This window comes from Chlamydotis macqueenii, chromosome 8, assembly GCF_036417535.1.
Source record: "Chlamydotis macqueenii isolate bChlMac1 chromosome 8, bChlMac1.mat, whole genome shotgun sequence".
NCBI classification, from domain to species: domain Eukaryota; kingdom Metazoa; phylum Chordata; class Aves; order Otidiformes; family Otididae; genus Chlamydotis; species Chlamydotis macqueenii.
The window spans coordinates 15,335,087-15,350,751 of record NC_141563.1 but is presented as its reverse complement, the minus strand read 5'-3'; the positions used below and the strand labels follow the sequence as shown (position 1 = coordinate 15,350,751).

General features: G+C 38.9%; 1 protein-coding gene across 3 annotated transcripts in view; it reads right to left on the bottom strand.

Moving 5' to 3' along the window:
- The window catches only part of MTA1 (metastasis associated 1), an 85,221-nt gene that overhangs the window by 46,159 nt on the left and 23,397 nt on the right, over nucleotides 1-15,665 (bottom strand). For all 3 annotated transcript variants that reach the window (XM_086753134.1, XM_086753132.1, XM_086753133.1), the window contains exons 4-7: nucleotides 10,303-10,429; nucleotides 10,063-10,126; nucleotides 4,097-4,214; nucleotides 2,403-2,505 (exon numbers count right to left, since the gene is read on the bottom strand). In XM_086753134.1, coding sequence (XP_086609260.1) covers nucleotides 2,403-2,505; nucleotides 4,097-4,214; nucleotides 10,063-10,126; nucleotides 10,303-10,429 — 412 coding nt within the window. The remainder of the gene's footprint in view (nucleotides 1-2,402; nucleotides 2,506-4,096; nucleotides 4,215-10,062; nucleotides 10,127-10,302; nucleotides 10,430-15,665) is intronic.

The window sequence follows — 15,665 nt, the reverse complement described above, 5'->3', positions numbered from 1 at the left end:
CTCTCTTCCCAGCCTCAGTCACTATCCCCATCCCTGCTTCACAACTCCCTCGTCCCCAGCTTTAGCTGAACTGATTTTTTTTTTTTTTTCACTGTGTGACATCTAATTATAAACTGGATCACTTGCTGATTCCAGACTGATGCGATTTTTATACTGATCTTTCCAGTGATTCTCGTTGCAGCACCTTCAAGTGGCTGCACCAGCAAACTCAGTGGGCAGGAGTGAACAGCCAGAAAGCATTAACGAAACCAGGTTCGCCACCAAAAGCCTACACAAGGTGGAAACTTCCATCACACAGCAGCATACAGACACTCTAAACCAACCCACACGCAAACCTCCATCCGCTGGGGCACTGCTACCCTCCACCAACAGCAGAGCACTGTGGCTGAGTGACAATCTGAATCAATCCTGCTGAAAAATAACCCAGAAAACAAAGTTCCTTGCTTTTTGGTGGCATCCTGTACTTCACTTGATTAGAAGCAACTATGAAACCACAGCCTTGTAAAGAAGCAGGAATACCCTTTGCTGGAGATATCCCAACTCTCCCCATCAATCCTTTATCTGTTTGCTCTACACTGCTGGTGGAGATTCTCTTCCCCCCACTTTCATCCATTTCCCTATGTCCATCTGATCAAGTAGAATTATCTGTTGCACATAAATCACTCAGCCAGTTTGACTTCACTGTTGGCACAGGTCAAGGGAAACAGCAATATATTGCTAGGCAGCAGAGTGAAACTGTCAAGAGCCTAAATTTTACAGCAATCCTTTAGTGTAGCCAGAACGCTGTGAACTATTAAAAGGTCTATACAACAAAAAGCACATGTTTAACCAAAGGCAAAAATGTATTAATGGATTCTGAACTGTAAGATTTTCTTCAATCTGGACTGCAGTTAACATTTTTGATCTTAACCAACCTAGCTTCACTCTTGGCTCCCTGTTACAGGACTTGCACACAAGGCCAAGGTAGCCATGCAAAGGTTTTTAAGTGCTGCAATTCAGATTAGTCCTTTTTAAAAATTTTGGTTAACATTCAAAATAATGGCAAGTTTTATCTTCAAAGTACATAGAAAAATCAATTTGTGTGTGTGTATTTCTGAGTATACACACTTCTCATCCTGAGTTCTTAAAATATTGCATTTCACCATCTCCTTTATTTTCCTCAATTCTTTCTTTTTTTCCCCTCAGTATTTCCTGAGTTTGTGTCGTTCAGCATGTTAAACACATTTACGGCTGTTTGATAAAAAAGTACCCTCGTTGTATTATCCAAGATCTTCAATCAGAACTGGAGGGCCCTGCCCAGGCCAATTCTTACACACAAGTTCTACTGTCGCCTCTCTGGGAAAAACCCTATGAACTTAGCCCACAATGTGCACAACAATGTCATACTCAGGCAAGTTCAGGAGGAAATTCAAAGCATGATAACTCAAGAGGGGAAAAAATAAGAACCAAAAGGCTCCCAAGACCAGGGCCCAATTTAACGGAGTATCTAAAACATAGGCTTAACTCTGTTCTCCTTGCCTGCAGGAGGCCACCTGGAGAGTCAGAGTCCATGTCTATCAAGTACCACGGCCAAGGAGTAGAACTCTCAAAACTACCAAATCTATTAGCACGTTGCAAATTTACACACCTCCTTCCTACCCATATCCAATGATAACTTGCTCCACTGACTAAAAACATCAAAAGGTCCAACCATCCATCTACTGACATCACCTTTCTCCCATGCTTTCATACAGTCCTACAAACATACCTAAAAGACACAGCACTTGGAGAGTATTACCTTTTTTTTTTCATTTTTTTTAGAATTATTCAGTCACCAGCTACTATGAGAGCCTAACATTTAGTACAGGCTTCTGTTCATATAAATGCATATCAATGAAAAATTTCAAGAACATATTAAAAAGCAAAAGCTGATCAAAGACTGCTTTGTGCTTAAATAAAAGCACACACTGTGCGTAAATCTGTCCAGATTTGCAGAGTTTTACTTTATCGTGCCTACTTATTGGAATCTAGGCATTAGAAAGCATCCACGCTCCGTCAAAAGCACTTTACCAGACTTCTTTGCAAACTGTTAATGGATGTTAAAACGTCACTGGATTTGACAAAAGGAGAAAATGGACAGAGTAATGAACTGTCACGAATTTAGTTCACTAAGCCTTCTGCATGCTGGCCAAAGTATGCAAAAAAACCTCACCAATTACAGGATAGTTTTTACACGTTATTTGCTTTTCCTTTATGAAGGCGATTAACTGTAAGCAGGAACAGCTACTCAGATTTATAATTCATGCAGCTCCCAGGAAAGTATGTAAAATGTCCATCACTTCAAAACGGAGCAAGTGGACCAAGCAACCCAAACCAGCATTCATACTAGTAAAGCTAGTATAGGAAAGGTAAAATGCTCTTACCGTGCTACCACCAGGAACTGGTCTATCTGCTTGTCTACCAGCGGGTTAAAGGCTTCCCAAACTTTTGTTTCAAGTTTTGATTGATCTCTTCCATCATCCTCACCTGGTTGAGAAACAAATCAGAAATAAAACAAAGTTCTAGATTTTTTTTATTCCCACAATAATTTAACTGCTAAGCCATCTCAGTTTCTCTGCCTAACAGGTGAAAATTTCATTCACCCATTTGTCTGCAACAATTTCAGCTTGACATACACAGCAACACAGATCATCTGAATCAGGCAATCAGTTTTTGAAGAACTGGTTTCAAAGGGCAAACGTAATGCGAAACAGCGCATCCTTCTCCCAACTAGACAGTCTCTCTTTAGCCCCTCTCCTCAGTGTCTCTCTCTCCTTTATCTTGCAGCATTTCCAGGAAAACACACACACTCCCAGCTGCTCTGGGCAGGTAAAAAGTAGCTACTTCAACTCGTGTCACCTGCTTTCTAAGGTGAGAATCATGGCATCAAACGCCCTTGCTTCTATTTTCCTGACTCTACACAAACCAAAATACCCTGGAAAAATGCAGGAGCTATTGAGACTTTTTTCTTTTTTTTTTTTTTTTTCCTGCTAGCTTTATAACATCTGGAGATTCTCCTCTGAAGTCCTGTGTTGGCCTGCTGAGGGAAGAGAATGCCTTTCAATTTATTTCATTCTGACTTAGGAGGCTTGCCCAGCTGCTGAATAAATACCAGTTTCATAGACAAATTAAACAGGAGTCCTGACCAATTTGTTTCCCTGTTCTAATACGAGGCCTAACAGTATCAGCAAAGCTCCTAAGCAAAGACAGAAGTGCCTCGTAGCTTTCACATCTCTGCCCATACAGTCTGGAGAAGGTTCTTCCAACATGGATCACAACTCCTGCTCTCTTAAGAGCATGAGGACAGATCTTTCCCTGTGCATTACATGGGTCTCAGAAAGGAGCAATAGGATGCCAATACTCTCACATCCTTCTCAGTTTTCATACCCACTTCTGGATCTGTAGGACAGCGTAAAGACAAATCTAAAGTTAGTTACTGTTTGGTAACTAGAATCAGTTACTGCTACTACTCCCTTTTTCTTGAGCCAGGGTCGTCACGGTCCTACCGCTCTGTGACATAGTGGGAGCAGGTCGAGGTCTCACAACACATTCACGCCAGCAAATTCCTCCTCCTGCCTGTTCTGCAGGTGAGATGTCTAGGCTGGCAGCCAACAATTCAGATGGGGAGAAGGCTCTGAGGAAAAGGCACCCAGCAATAATGGACAAATTGATGAGGGGAGACAGCATTTAACTGGCAGTAATTTGGGAGTGGCTCTTATAGGAAAGTGAGCCTTGATTAAAAACACAAAAGGTTTTACAGACGTGATGGAAATTTGTGTTTCCCATGGTAATTCTGAAATCTCTTAATAAAAAGAGTGCAAGCTCCGAGAGAGCCAATTAATTCAATTTGTTTCAACAACTTTTATGATTTGGACAAATGCCCATTTAAACACTGGTTTGAGACATAACTAATTGTGTTCAGAGGGCAACAGCTTCAGTCACCAACAAACCAGGCCATTGTTGTATGCATGACCTGGCAGTGGAAACCTCCATCTCCCACACATATGCAGGCCTCACACATAAAAGTGGCCATGTTCAACATGACCTCTTCACAATTTAAATAAATTATGGAAATTACCCTCTTTTAATAAGTCTGTTATATCTGCCTGGTATCTGTTTCCGACTCGAATCTCTCCTTTATCAGCAAGTAGGGTCTTTTGTTGAGGATCGTACACTAGTGAATAAAAGAAGAAATCCTAAAAATGAAACAAGAGAAAAAAAGTAAAGAGTATTATTAGCTTTTACGTTTGGCCTTCCACACATACTAGCAAGCTTTTACTTTTAAGTTTTGCTTTACTACCTATATACATATTTTAAAATTGGGTGAACAAACAATACATGAACCACCAATTTTTAAATCCTATGTTAAACGCTGCCGCTTTCTTCTATACTGTAAGTGTAATAGCTCTCCTCAGAAACATCTGTTCCCTGAATATACAGTCTTTACAGTCAAAGTGAACACAGCTCCTCTTGCAGAAACAGGGCTCAGAAGAGCCAGGAGGTAATTCTTAGTAATATTGGCCATTTCAGAACACAAAATTGCATTTTCCCATATACCAAAATAGCAGTAACTAGATGCTAGTGACTTATCAGTATAAACAAATTGTTACAAACTAAAGCATAACTTCAGAGTGTTACAGCTATACCAACAAAACACCTCATAGGAGACAAAGTCCCACACAAACTTTGTGGTCTCTGCTGGACTTGCTCCAGGATGTCAATATCTCTCTCATACTGGCTCAAAGCTGGACACAGCACTCCAGAAATGGTCTTGCAAGGGATGGACAGAGGGGAATAATCTCCTCCCTCCACCTCCTCACTACGCCCCTGCTAATATAGACTAGGATGTGCTTGGTTTTCCTTGTCAGAGGGATGCACTGCAGACCAACTTGTTGTCCACCATCATCTAAGATTCAACTGCCGTGTTTCCTTCTGCTGGTTATTGGGAGACAGGGAGCAAATTTGGCAGCAGCAATAATTAGCTGCAAGTTGCAATACGTTAATTTGTTGCTTTTGTCCAAGTAGATGAGAAAAATGCTAAAAAAGCTGCTTGGCTTCTGTCACCTGGTTAAGTGTGCAAAATTATAACAAAAAGTCGTACCAGAATGAAAACATCCTGCCAGGGTGAAGGAAGAAAACAGCCAAAATGTTAACCAATTAACCACACAGTATAAGTAATTAAACTTCTTTTCTGCATGGATAAATACTTAGCTATAGCTATTGAATGACATATTGGAGACCAGGTATGCTCCATCAAAATGTAGGGTGGGATGTGGGGCAGGAAGAGCGCTCTGGTAGGACATGAATTAACAGATCTTTCATAACCTCCATCCACAGCAACATCGTCACCAGGGAAGAGGAGTGGTTCTGAACAGAAACAAATTATGTGTGATGTGCTGTTTTTCACATCTTGGGTTTCTGGCTTATTTTCCCTTTCATCATATTTCTCTGTCCACAGTAAGCACTCTGTTTAAGTACATCTCATTTCATGCTCACCTCATTTTCCCTTTCCCTATATTTATATGTGTCAACAGCATGCAACAAAAATTAGGACAAAACCAGCATCAGTTTCAAGCCCTCTTCATTTTCAAGAAGAGGTGGCAAGGGAAAAGACAGTCCCCCAATCTACCACACACAGCCCAAACAAGGAATAACCATTGTGAATTTACCCTTCACAGGTATGTATCAGTTCTGTTCCCCAGCCTCACACATTACAGACACTAATCTAAGACTGATGCCAGAGAGGTAAGGTCTCCCGTGTTTTCTTAATATGTAACACATCCCCCATCCAATTACAGAATTAGAGTGTTATACATGGTTGCCCTATATTTTTTGCTGCAATTTAACAAAAATCAGCATTCTTCTGCAGAGAGATCAACATATACGGAAAGGAGGAAAAATGCCAGAAAAAAAGCCAAGAAAGCCAGCCAGGCCTGCTTTGCTACCTGAGAAACCTACTGCACAAAAAGGTATCACCTACACAGCACAGCAAGAGAGGCAAGACAGGAACTCACACCGATCTCCTCCAGCAGAAAACAAGCCATTTCCCCACCATGAAAGCATGAACTCCAAAAGCAGGACCAATCTCATGTTATGTCATGATAACAGGATAAAAGTCATAGCTAACACTTGGCAAAATGCTGTTCCAACACACAACCAAGTCAGCTGGAAGGGTTGTCTGTGGTTGGGTTTGGAGAGGGAGGATTTGGCTGCCTCCTAAATGAATAAAATTTTTTACAAAATTGATTTCTATTCCCACAGGCACCAGGGACAATTTACATCAATGTACCAACAGAAGGGAGCTTCAGAGCGTACGAAAACTCATTTATATTATAGCTGTGTAAAGAGACCTAGATCTCTTGCTCCCTGACATAAACAAAGTTCAAGATACTATAATATTTCGAGGATATATTCTTTGTTGCATAAATAAAACATAGGAAAAGGTTTTGTTTTGCAAGCTTCCACGTTATAAATATAATGACCATTTTATTTGTTCCAGCTCCAAAATACCTAACTGTAGGACAAAGTATATGCAGTGCAACGTCAATGCTTTTCAAGCATATTGCCCGGCAAATACGCAAACCAAACACTGTAGTTCAGTAACACAGTGGGCCCCAAGGAAGGACAACTCTACAGGTGATTTCTTAACACAATCTTTCTTGGACAGGGAAAGTAATTTGTCGTGAAAAGGCTTTCTCCCATGGTATTTGACTGTTAGATGTCCTATTGCTTCTCTTTCATAGATTATTGCTATGAATTTTCTCTATAAAATAAACCTCATCCTTCTCTACCACTCTCAGGCCCTCTTTTTTGTATCTTGTCCAGTTTTCTCTCAGATCAAGCAGGTTCAATGAAAGAATTAAAAGCCTCTGGTCTCTTCTCCCCAACCAGAGCCTCCTCAACAGAGAAAGAATGGAAGTTTAGGGGCTCAAATGTGAACACAAGACCGGCTGTAATCCACAGAGGTAATGCAATACCACTACCACCTTTGTCCATAGAAACATGAAATTCAGCTCATGCAAACTGAGTGAGATTTCTGAAAACATTAATAAATGTCAGTTTAGTGGCAATGCAAACTATAGTTTAACAAACACAGCAGATCCTTGTACACTCTAAAGTGCATGTGAATTCTTGATCACCACTATGTGATAAGAATGATTTTTCAGAAGTGTTTCACAAGAGTAATATTCACAACAAAGTAACACGGCTCTTCAAAATCCTCCATGCTTATTTTAGCTGTCAAAACCATCTATGTTGAGTTTGCAGCAGTGAAGAAAATCAAGGGTTTTCTCCTTTAATTTCAGATCCCAGAAAACACCCAACATGTTTGGAAAAATTAAAACGACCTGCCAAGAGTTAAAATTAAATCATGACTTTCTACTTCTCCAAAGTGTTATGCAGCCACATACGCTCAGAGCTTCCCTACCCAAGCCTCACAGCTTCCAGTTGCTATAGCCAAGAACCAAAGCCACTGAGAAACTGCAGAAGAACTGGAAAAAGAAAACAAGCTCAAAGTGAAAGTACAGTACAGAAATAGTGGTTAGTTCATTACAGCTTGCAAACTTTCATTAAATCAGTTTGGGTGGAGGGCGATGGAATATACTTTATAGCATTTTATTTTTAGGGGGGTATCAAAAGGTACTGAAATATCAGACATCTGCCTAGCAGGCAAAATTCACACAAGCCTCTAAATGTATCCTAGCAGAGCAGCAATAGATGGTACATATGAAATAGTTTCCTGCAGAATAGGGAAATTGAATGCTTTTGCCGTAGCTGGCTATGCCCCTCTCTTTATCTCCTGGAAATTCAGTATCTACAGGAAATTCAAGTTTTCCAGCTGCTTTTTCTCTTTTTCCTCCTACTCCTCTCTCCTGCTACAGACTCAATTTTGCCAGACACAGTAAAAAAGTCAAGGCTTGTCCCCCTTCAGCCTGCTCTCCAAATGTAATGGAGAAATCTTCCCAAGGAAGATGACAGAGAGAGGGTGGAAGGAGGAAAACAGAGATAACAGAAATGTAATTTTTCTATGCTTACTATCTCCCTAGAAATGGCTGTCTGCATGTTTAACTTCCTCTGAGGCAGACAGCCTCGGGCTGAAAACCTACTTGTAGTGGTCATAACATACAAGAAATCATATGACAGGTTCCCTAGAACTGCTTAGGCTTTATTGGCAGAAGTCATGTTAAAAAGAAAGGGAAAAAAAAAACCCACCAAAAACCAAAACCAAATCCAAAACATTTTGAAAGCAAAGAATTGATTAAGAACAGGGTGGGGAAAAAGAAGAAACAGTTCAAAACAATACCATCCAGCGCTAGGAATTCACCAGGCAACAACTCTCTCCTTTTCTTAACCTCTCTACCCTCCATGCAAACACATTTGTGTTTCTGAGCTTTTAATTTCTTTACCATCTGTCCAAGTTAGTTTGCACCACAGCAAAATACCGTGCTAAGTGACAGGATACATCCAGGGAACTCTCTCATTCTGTGAAATCTCTATGTGCCTGCTCAGTTTTAAAAATAACCTGCATCACTCATCTTGCATTTTGAGAGTTCAAAAGGATGAAAAAGAGAAATCTCTATTACTACATCTGCAACCGAGCTGTTGCAGGATTAGAGAAAGCCAGTTCCCTTCCCTGACTCAGTGTACCTACCTGTTACATTAGGGATAACAAAAAAAGCATTGGGAACAATCCAGAACAAATACTACTTAAAAATTGGGTACTAGTAAATCTAAGTTAATTTCAGTTTGATTAATTTTTGCTTTCAAATTGGCATATCCTAGGTTACTAGCTGGTAACAAGCATTTCTGAATAAAACGGCCCTCGTTTGATGCGCTGCCATTTGGCAGCCCTGAGCAGACTCGACATGTTTTTGGTTTCACATTCCAAAGAGAAAGCTGACTATTTAATCCCGGTGCTTTGTTTAAAATTCTCTTAAACTAGAGTATCAGATTAAAATTAATCTTATACTTAAATAAATACTAAAGAAAGCTAAAAAAAAAAAAAAACATTTAAAAGAAAGCCCCACTATGAGACAGACTACAGTATGCTAGTTGAAAAAAAAAAAATGACCTGTTTTCTCCTTGTTTCTTAAAGGTCTGTAATGCCCATTACCCTACTGGTTTTAATTACACAATTTTCTCTCTTGTATAACATTTTAATGTTTTCAAATGCAAATCTAATGCTTGCAGATGTATTAAAATAATAATACACTGAATTTTTTTTTTTTTTGCTAATCTCCCAAAGTAAAGCTCCCAGATTGTCAAATTCCAAGACTGTCTAACCCAGCTGGCAGGCAGAGGTCTAGCCACAATTAAAGGTATATAAATACATTTTAAAAATTTCCAGCAGTAAATTTTAAAATCCCAAAATACATGAAAAAGTAAAATCCAAGATTGATGTTCTAAATAGTGACTAACAGTGTAAGACAATGTAGTTTCAAGTGTTTCATTTGAGGTACCTTGGAGTAGACAGATTGGGTAAATTTCTGCAGGACCGGGAAGTAAACTGTTTTTCAAGGATCTAAGTGTCTGTGGTGGCATATGAAGGACTACACAAATATTCTGAACAGTGACCTCAAAAAACAAAGAACTAAGCTCCTCAGAAATATGAGGCAAGATCAAGCTTAAAACATATTAACATAAATCTGTAAGATTTCAGGATAAAGCAAATATATAGAAATACAGCTCACTGGTTTGCTCCTTCTTCTGCAGTTACTGCATCTCCCACCCTGTCCTGTTTGGGGTCATGAGTCTCCAGATTTGAACATTCAGACTGCCAGGCTTATGAGCAAGTAGGGCTCGCTCTTCAGAGGGACAGGCAGCTTACTGTCACAAGGATGTAAACAACAGGTCTGGCCTCTATATCCAGCAAGTTTTATACCAGAATGAAAACTGTATGGAGCCTAAAGCTTCCTACTGTTAATGCCCAGTAAGTGTAGAACTGAAAGAACCACCTTCTTTTTAGAAAACTTCTGAAAAGCCACCAATCCTAAATCGTGTTAGAACAAACTGTTCAAGCTTGACAATTCACAAAATGGTTCCTACCTCCCGTTCCAGATATGATTTAAGGGATTCTGTCTCATTTAACAAAGTAACGCTGCATTTGCCTCTAAAAAAAAAAAAGAAACACATTTTATGAAAAAAACCTCTTAAATCCTCATGTGATTCACAAGATGGTATTACTGAAGTTGTACACATAATTTCATCTTACATTGAAGAATACTTGAATAATAATAATGCCATTTGGTTTTTGAATAAAAAGCACTGGAAGAAAATAGTCATTACCTAATGTGTGTGGCTGGCAGAGATTCCAGCTGTCGTGAGAGAAACAACTCACGATGCCGTAGCTGATGCTTCTGTTTCTCTGGTAAATCAACCATTTCTGGATTTTCCATCTCTTCTTCCATTTCTCCTAGTCACAAAGAGACAAAATTGATCATCAAGAACAGTGAAAGTATTGATTTTGAGCCAATCAAGATGAGCTGCTCAAAAACCTTTGCTAAATAACACACATTATTTAGATTAAATCTAACTTCATGTGAATCCTTACATTGTAGCCAACTGAACAATCAGATAATTAGAACAGAACCTTTAAATGATGCCTGTGAGGAACTGTATTTATTCACCACTGGCATCAAAGCATTCCAAGTACACACAGGTCATGCTGGCTCACCAAGCTTAAAGTCACATAAATCTGCTACCAACAGACAAGCTCCGAAGACAGCTGCTCTTGGAGACCACCACTGCACAGTTAGATTCATTAGGAAAAGCTGAGACACAATAAGCGAAGCAGTAAAAGCAGTGTTTCCTCTTTGCCAGGCATCAGCTGCCTCAGACCCTACTCCTCTTTTGGGTTATCACAGACTGTATGATCCCCACTTCAGCAGCTTTTGCAGGAAATGCCCACTGAAAAGGTTAGTCCACTTATTCAGTGTATTTTATTCTCTTCACTCCAACCATTGCCAACAGATCACAGTCACAAGATTAACTGGAACGTACCCAAGTGCCTAAGGCCAGTCTTGCAACCCGCCCTACCCTACGACACCATTCAACTGCAATATTCCTGCATTTCAAAAGCTGGCTTTATTCTACAGTCAGGATCCACCATCTCTGGCTTTGCGCTATCCAGTCTCCACCCAACCCGTTTTTAAATTAATGCCAAAGTAAATATATGAAATCACATCCACAACAACACACAACTGAACCAAAACATCTCTAGGCACCGTTCTTGTAAGAAATAAATTATCGGTATGTTTTGTGTTCATTAGCAGTATCCTGTCAACTATGTGAGATATTTTTAAATTACATAATTTAAAGTTATGTAAATTATGTGAGATAATTGTAAGCTCTAAAAGGCAAAATTCTCAAAAAAGTTGCGAAGCTTCTCCACGATGAAGGACAGCAAAAGAAAACATCAGACCTTTTCCTTCCCTAAGAAATTAAGGCAGTTACTGCACTTTCCAAAACCACGGGAAAAGTTTCCCAGACTGTAGCAGAAGGAGCTGTAAAGTCTCATACATGAATCGTAAAACTCTAACTTTATGCAACAGTACTCTCAAAGAGCAGACTTATGCCTGCAGCTTAATTCAGACCTTCTTGCCAAGAAACACTTCTAGTCAGAAACACACACAAGCACAGTTATGATTTATATGCCTGTAAGATTAGTTAACTATAATCCTCATAGTTATCCCAAAATAAAGCAAACAGAAAGAATAGTTTTCCGTTTTATAAAACACTAAAACTGCATTTAGTTTTAAACAGGCCACCATTACGCCAAAGGGGGTGACAAAAAATTATCTACCCTTCAGGTACCCCACAATTTATCACTGTTTTAGCGTCCTGGAAAAAGGTCTGTGGTTTATATGCCCCTCAGGTGAGCTGCTCCAGCAAGGAAGGAAAAAATAGTAATATAATTAAACCAGACTGCAACATACAATAGCTCTTATAGCACATGAGCTGTTAAGCATACAGCAGCAAGCACTTACATTTTAATATTTTCCTAGGAACCAGAACAGCAAATTTACATTTGCGCCACAGTTTCATGGTTCTGCAATTTATTTACTGAAGTGGATTCTGGTTTAGTTGAAAATTAATATTGTGGCTGCTGACCTACACTATAAATACACCAGCAGCAATCCACAAACAAGTCAGCAAGTTCCAAGCTAGCTTGCCTAAAAACCGACGGATGCACAAATGAGAAGGCATTCATGCCTACACTTAAAGCAGTTTTTGGAGAATCAGAGTAATACACTGTATAATGCAGGAAAAATACTGTAAGGAGCAACCTAAAACACTTAACATATTCAGTATATCTAATAGCCTAGAGCTTTTTAAAATTACATTAAAAAAAAAAAAGTAAAGTATCAACCACTATATGCCAATCAAATCTACAAACAAAATAAAACCACCCAGCACAACCAAGCCAATCGTGGGATTTGCACCCCTTCAGGTAGGCTCATCTTCCAACCAGCGTTTTATTTATGTCTCACTTTTGTAATAAAATAAGGAAGGTGGGAAGCACACAATCTTTTTCTTATGCCAGCTCTGCTATGCACAGCTTATCAAAACAAAAAAAAAGCACAATACTTTCTGAAAAAAAGCCAGACATTTTTACAGGTAATAAACAACTCCCCCCACGCACAGAGGTAAAACAGTCATAGTTCCCAAAGACAGAGGTAGGATTATTCCAAGAAACAGTAAACAAACAAATCTATAAAAGCATCTTCCTTCCTTTTTCACAGCGATGATTTAGTACTCAAGAGGATGAAGCTGGCAAATGCATTCAGAACCAAGGGAAGGAGAAGTGAATATACATATACATATATATATATATATATATATAAAATATGTAAGAAATCTTTTCAAAGAGACTTGCCTACATTTTTCAGAGTACTGCAGAACAAGTGGTATGGGAATACAGTAGGTGCAGTATATTGGGACTTCAATGCTCTCATAAAGCCTTACTTCAAAACTAATCTCTCTGCTTGATAGATGTGCTCGTGCAGATTTAAAACTAAACACTTAGTCTTAATACAAACAGTAATATATCAGCTATGCAGAAGTAGCCAGTGGAATGCTGCAAAGAGTGCGTTAGATTAAGTATTATTTGGTATTTGATGACAGAATCATTAATAGCACATTAACAAAGCTTGAAGATGACTTATATTGGGAACAAGAGACAGGCAGATAGGACACAAACAGCCAGACTCGTGTGAAAGCTAACATGTATGGGGGAAAATAATTAGGAAGAGTAAACTTTGAGTTGGCAGGAGAAACCCAAGAGGCAGTAATTGTAATTTAAAATGACTGGGTGTGTGAGATGCGAAATTAAATATCAATATTTGCTAGACACTAGAAAGAACAGCAATTTGCTACAGATCAGATTGGGCTCTCTGCAGCATTAGAGGTAGAAAGCACCAGCCCTTTTTCTGCATTCTGGGTGTTGCACAAGTAGCTACATGTCAGAATTCGGAAACAAGATACAGAAGTTAGGTTTAGAGAGCACACTAGGTTGTTCAGCTTGGGAGACAGCCTGTAGCAACAGGAGTATTCAGTTAGTACGGTTATCACTAACAAAAACAAGTAAAGATAAAAGAAAAAAAATGGGGTGAAAACATTGGGAAACACAGTAAAGCCAGTGACCTACAAAACAGTTCCTTTGGTAGTGAAGGAAGCTTTAACAGCTCAAATAAGCAGCTTGGAAGGACATTATAGAAGTATTGCATTTGAAGAAATGAACAATACACCACCACATTCCTTCTCCCAGGTCCAGTTTCAAATGGTCTATATTAAGCCTCAATCTTATTAATTTTCCTTCTACTAAAACCCAGGTATTGATTCATAGCTTTAGAAAATATGGTGAAAGTTTTAACAAATAGAAATCCTTATACGCCCCTGCATTTGAAGGAGTTTGCCACATTATCAAGACAACTCACTAGAACTCCATCCAAAACTTCTTGTGATCATCATTTGCAGCCATGACCACGTAACAGACAGATACTATTTTGGACGCTTAGCCTATCTTTCCTCACTACACCACCCCCAGAAGAAAAAAATCACCATTTCCTCCTCTTGGTAAGAACAGAGCCAAAAGTGTCATTAGGAGATGAATGAATTTGACTCCTCCTAAATCTGCATGTGTGATGATGGGAGAAAAGAAACAGGAAGGGGAATAAAATGGAAGAAATAAATAAAAATAAAAACAACCTATTTGTTAAGTTATTGTGAAGCTGCATTTAGACTGGTGTTACCTAAAATTTTTTCAAAACCCAAACTCAATAGACTCCCTGTCTGTTTAGGCACACAGGTCTCATGCAGCTCATGGACTGAGCAATGACACCTCACTGCTGCAAGACATTAATTTTTAAAAGTTTTGGCACTTACAAAACCACGATGTGATGTGCTGCTGGCACCCAAACATCAGCTGTGGAAAACTAATCATAAACCTGCCAAACCGACCCGCACTTGCTAGTCAGTTCTCCAACCACTACCAACTAGTCACTCATTGTTTTACAAATTAGGATAAACGTTTTTAATGAAGCAAAAACTGTGGCCATAAGACAGATCACAAGTATCCAGAGATGTTGGGGATGGATCATCAGAAAGGAGGACAGGAGGTTGTATTCCTGCTGTTGAGAATATTTCCTTAATTATATAAGAAATTATATAGAAACTCTATAGAAAGAAAATATACAGTCGCAGCATCCAACAGTAGCTTGAGTAGTAAACCATTTTTCTCAGGTGTCTTCCAGCAAGTTCTGCCCGCAATCCTGTTTGCATACAGTATCTATCTTAAACCACTGAAAAGTCTCTGGGCAAGAACATTAAATAGTCTCCTACTGGCAAAGCAGGTTCATTTCAGAAGCAGGTGGAGAAATTCCCTAGAATAATTTGTGAGGTGATTAAGGAGGCTTATGAATAAAAAGTGCTAACAATGTATAGAAGCCCTTATAAGGCTGAAAGATTTATAGGACAGCCCAAACAAGCTTCATGTCATGTGATAAAAATAGTAAGATCACAGATCAAATCCAAGAATCAGGTTGTATACATCAAGAACTAATTTACAGTCACCAATTACAGAATAAGGTGCTTCCAACTCATTTCTCTTTATAAAGAGTTGTGAGAAAAGACAACATATCTCAAACAGACAAGTCTGAGATATCTGATGGATTATACATGCTAAAGCATAAGCAGCTTTTAATATTTTTTTTTTAATTTGCAACATTCATTTCACAATCACATATTTTTCCTTCCTTTATTGGAAGAGGAAAAAAAAAATACTATAAAACATACATATACTTTTTCTATTCATGTTCTGGCCATGTCTTCCCAGTACTTGGCTCTCACACTGCGTTGATCTCAACAGCAGGTCTAAAATAAAGGCATCTTAAACAGAAGACTGTGAATCCAGAAATGTCTGCAGTCAGAAAGCTCCATTAATCAGCTGAACAAAGGCAGTTAAAAGATCAGCGATGCAGATACGTACATCTACTGCAAATGCATCAAAATGAGGCAACAGGAGACTTTATGGAAATGAACTAAAAGTCAGTGACAGTGCTGAGTATCTGTACTAGAATCTTAACGTCCACAAAATTTAATTTCATTAAATCACGCAGGATGTAGATTTTTTTTTTTCCTCAGAGTAAAGA